General features: G+C 44.0%; 1 protein-coding gene across 1 annotated transcript; it reads right to left on the bottom strand.

Annotated features, from left to right (window-relative positions):
- Positions 1-2,028: 2,028 nt before the first annotated feature.
- On the bottom strand, positions 2,029-3,282 carry PGK2 (phosphoglycerate kinase 2). The gene has a single exon (XM_059699654.1). The coding sequence runs from the start codon at positions 3,280-3,282 to the stop codon at positions 2,029-2,031; it is 1,254 nt and encodes a 417-aa protein (XP_059555637.1).
- Positions 3,283-3,499: the final 217 nt, after the last annotated feature.

The following is a 3,499-nucleotide window of genomic DNA, read 5'->3' as shown; positions in this document are numbered from 1 at the left end:
ATAAACTGATGAACAAAATAGATCCAAAGACAGAAGCATGGAACAGACTATGGAACCTTAGAGGGAAGGCAGGGGAGGGTGAGTGTGTGGGAAAAGATCAACCAAAGTACTTATATGCATATATGCATAACCCAGGGACACAGACAATAGGGTGATGAAGGCCTGGGGCCAGGGACAGGGGATGGGGTAGGCTAGAAGGGGTCAATTGAGGGAAAAGAAGGACATATGTAATACTTTCAACAATAAAGATTTAATTTAAAAAATGCATTGCTTTTTTTTAACTCCACCTTTGGGCTGGCTATCCTATATAATAAAACCCTAATATGCAAATCCACCAAACGGTGGGACAACTGGCAGAACAACTGGTCGCTATGAAAAGCATTGACCACCAGGGGGCAGATGCTCAATGCAGGAGCTGCCCCCTGGTGGCCAGTGCACTTCCACAGGGGGAACACTGCTCAGCCAGAAGCCAGGCTCGCTGCTCCTTAGCACTGCTGCAGAGGCAGAAACCTCTCCCACCTCCGCTGCAGGCAGGCAGTTAAGGAGCGAGGGGTCCTGGACTTCGAGAGCCCCAGACTGTGAAAGGAATGTCTGCCTGCTGGCTTAGGTGGATATCCCCTGAGGGGGTCCCAGATTATGAGAGGGTGCAGGCCGGGCTAAGGGATGACCACCCCCCCCACCCCAAATGCACAAATTTCATGCATTGGGCCTCTAGTCAAGTAGTAAAAGCTCAGACCCAGAGATGGCGCTCACTTATTAAGAGCAATGGATTTGTTTCACTAGTTTGACCATGAGGTTCTCTCGATGACCTCATGACGAAGAGCCTATCTAGGTGGACTGGACTTATACTCAACCAAGTAATATGCTGTAATCTTGTTTCAACTCCTATAATTTTGGTTTTCTTTTTTAATTGTTTTAAGTCTATACCTTAACTCCTACATCTTCCATGGGGTTACGATGACATTATTAATATTGTCCTTAGAAATAAGGTATGTTTTAGGTATGCTAAGTTCAATTATTCAGGATACTTAATATATAGAATTGATTTGGGGCAATGGGACATAGGCCATGACAGGTGGGATCATTTACTCTGCATTTTTACTCTTAATTTGATAGCAACATTGTCCCCAAACAGCTCTGTCTACATAATTAGGCAAACCATCCTCCAGTAGGTACTTTCATTTCTTCTACATTTCTTTAGTATTTTCTTATTATATTTTCTAATATGGAAGAGGTTTTATACCTCTATTTTCCCCATGGCTAAACTATCTTTATACATATTTCTTATGCATTTCAAAAATCCCAGTGTTTAGATTTAGCAGTTATATTATCTATTTATTAAACAACATCTGCTTTAAAAAGAAAAACAATTGCTTCTCTATTTGAAACCAGGCTATGATTTCTAACTCTCATTCCAATAAATATGTGTGTACATGCCTGTGCATCCATACGCACAGACATACCTTCTTTAGGCTTAATGTCTTCTTTTTAACTTCATGGGTTTAATATGAATGCTTTATTTATTACCTTCCTTATTTAGTAAGAAATTTTCTCTTAGGAGATCCTAAGAACGCACTCGTGAGTTCTTAAATGTAATTTTCTTTCTCAGTTTATTTGGGCACTTTTATTGTTTAATAGTCTGTCAGCTTCTGCCCCCACCCTTCCTCAGCAATTAAGATTTTATCTTGTGCCCATGTTTCTAATAGTGAAAAATGACAAAGCTAGGCTGAAATAAAAGTGAGGAGAGATTCAGCTTATTTAACTTGCTTTAATAGGTAACCCACTTCCTATGAATCACAATGGTCAAGTTCAAATGAGATCTTTAAGAGGGTAAGTAAATGCATGACAGAACTAAAGTTGGACTGCATTTCTGTGCTGATGTTAAGAGTTCCTGATAGCTCATCGCTTGGTCATTTGCCTGGATCTTGATACAGGGGTAGATTTTAACAAAAGTCAAGTTGAGATGTAAGAGCACTACTTTGTCAAAGGCTGTGGGGCAGGAAACAATAGGAAAGAATACTTTGTCAGCTACAGGTTGCTGAGGGCATCCACTCCAGGAAGGACTTTACCTTCCAGAAGCTCTAGACTGGCTCCTCCTCCAGTGCTCAGGTGGCTGACTTTATCTTCGGTGTTCCATTTGGCGCAGCAAGTGGCGGTGTCTCCACCTCCTATAATGGTGATACAGCCCCTGGAAGTGGCTTTCACAACTTCATCCATGAGGGCTCTGGTTCCCTTAGCAAAGGCATCCCATTCAAATACCCCTAAGGGCCCATTCCACACAATTAGCTTGGCTTCGCCCACAACTTGAGCAAACTTCTTGTTGGTCTCAGGGCCACAGTCCAAACCCATCCAACCAGCAGGGATGCCTGATGCTACAGTGGCTTTACCAACCTGAGCATTCTCTTCAAACTTGTCAGCAGTAACAAAGTCAACGGGAAAGGTGATGGTCACACCATTCTTCTGGGCTTTGTCCATGATATCTTGGACAATCTTGGCTCCCTCTTCATCAAACAAGGAAGCACCAATCTCCATGTTGTTGAGTACCTTAAGGAAAGTATAAGCCATTCCACCACCAATAATCATATGACAGACCTTGTCGAGCATATTTTTAATAAGTTGGATCTTGTCTGCTACTTTGGCTCCACCAAGTATAGCCAGAAAGGGTCTCTCTGGGTTTTCCAAGGCTTTGGCAAAGTATTCCAGTTCCTTCTTCATCAGGAATCCGGACGCCTTCTGGGGCAGATTCACTCCCACCATGGAACTGTGGGCCCGGTGAGCAGTGCCAAAGGCATCATTGACATAAACATCCCCTAGCTTTGAGAGTGATTGACGGAAGGCTTCTATTTTCTGTGGCTCAGCTTTAAGCTTATTTCCCGAAGGATCTTGGCCCTTCCCTTCTTCCTCCACATGGAAGCGTAAATTCTCCAGCAAGATGACTGAACCAGTGGCTGGGTTTGCACAGGCTTTCTCCACTTCTGGGCCCACACAGTCCTTCAGGAACAGGACATCCTTACCCAGCAAGGATTTCAGCTCAGCAGCAACAGGCTCCAGGGAGTATTTATCAGGCATGGGCACGCCATCGGGTCGACCTAGGTGACTCATAAGAACTACTGACTTGGCGCCATTATCCAGGCAGAACTTGATGCTTGGGATTGAAGCCTTGATTCTCTGGTTGTTGGTAATCTGGTTGTTCTTCATGGGAACATTGAAGTCTACTCTCATCACGACTCGTTTGCCTTTCACATCCAGTTTGTCCAAAGTTAACTTCTTAGAAAGAGACATCTTAACAATACAACTACAATGCTGAAGAACCCCTTTATGCTGCCGGAGGCTGGTCGGTGGTGTTTCTAACGCCCCTCTGCTTGACCCGCCCCTATCGGCTCAGTACTATGTCTCCCAGGCAACGGCCATGATTAGACCGGGGAAAGGAAACCTCGTTCTGTGATTGGTCAATGGTCCTGTCAATCTGGATTTAGAGCACGTTGCTTAGCACCGATTC

Source organism: Myotis daubentonii, chromosome 6 (assembly GCF_963259705.1).
Source record: "Myotis daubentonii chromosome 6, mMyoDau2.1, whole genome shotgun sequence".
NCBI classification, from domain to species: domain Eukaryota; kingdom Metazoa; phylum Chordata; class Mammalia; order Chiroptera; family Vespertilionidae; genus Myotis; species Myotis daubentonii.
Note: the sequence above shows the minus strand (reverse complement) of the source record. Positions and strands in the feature narration are given on the sequence as shown.

What these genes read in the sequence shown, in the direction of transcription:
- PGK2 (XM_059699654.1), bottom strand. Translation starts at nt 3,282, where the DNA reads ATGTCTCTTTCTAAGAAGTTAACTTTGGACAAACTGGATGTGAAAGGC.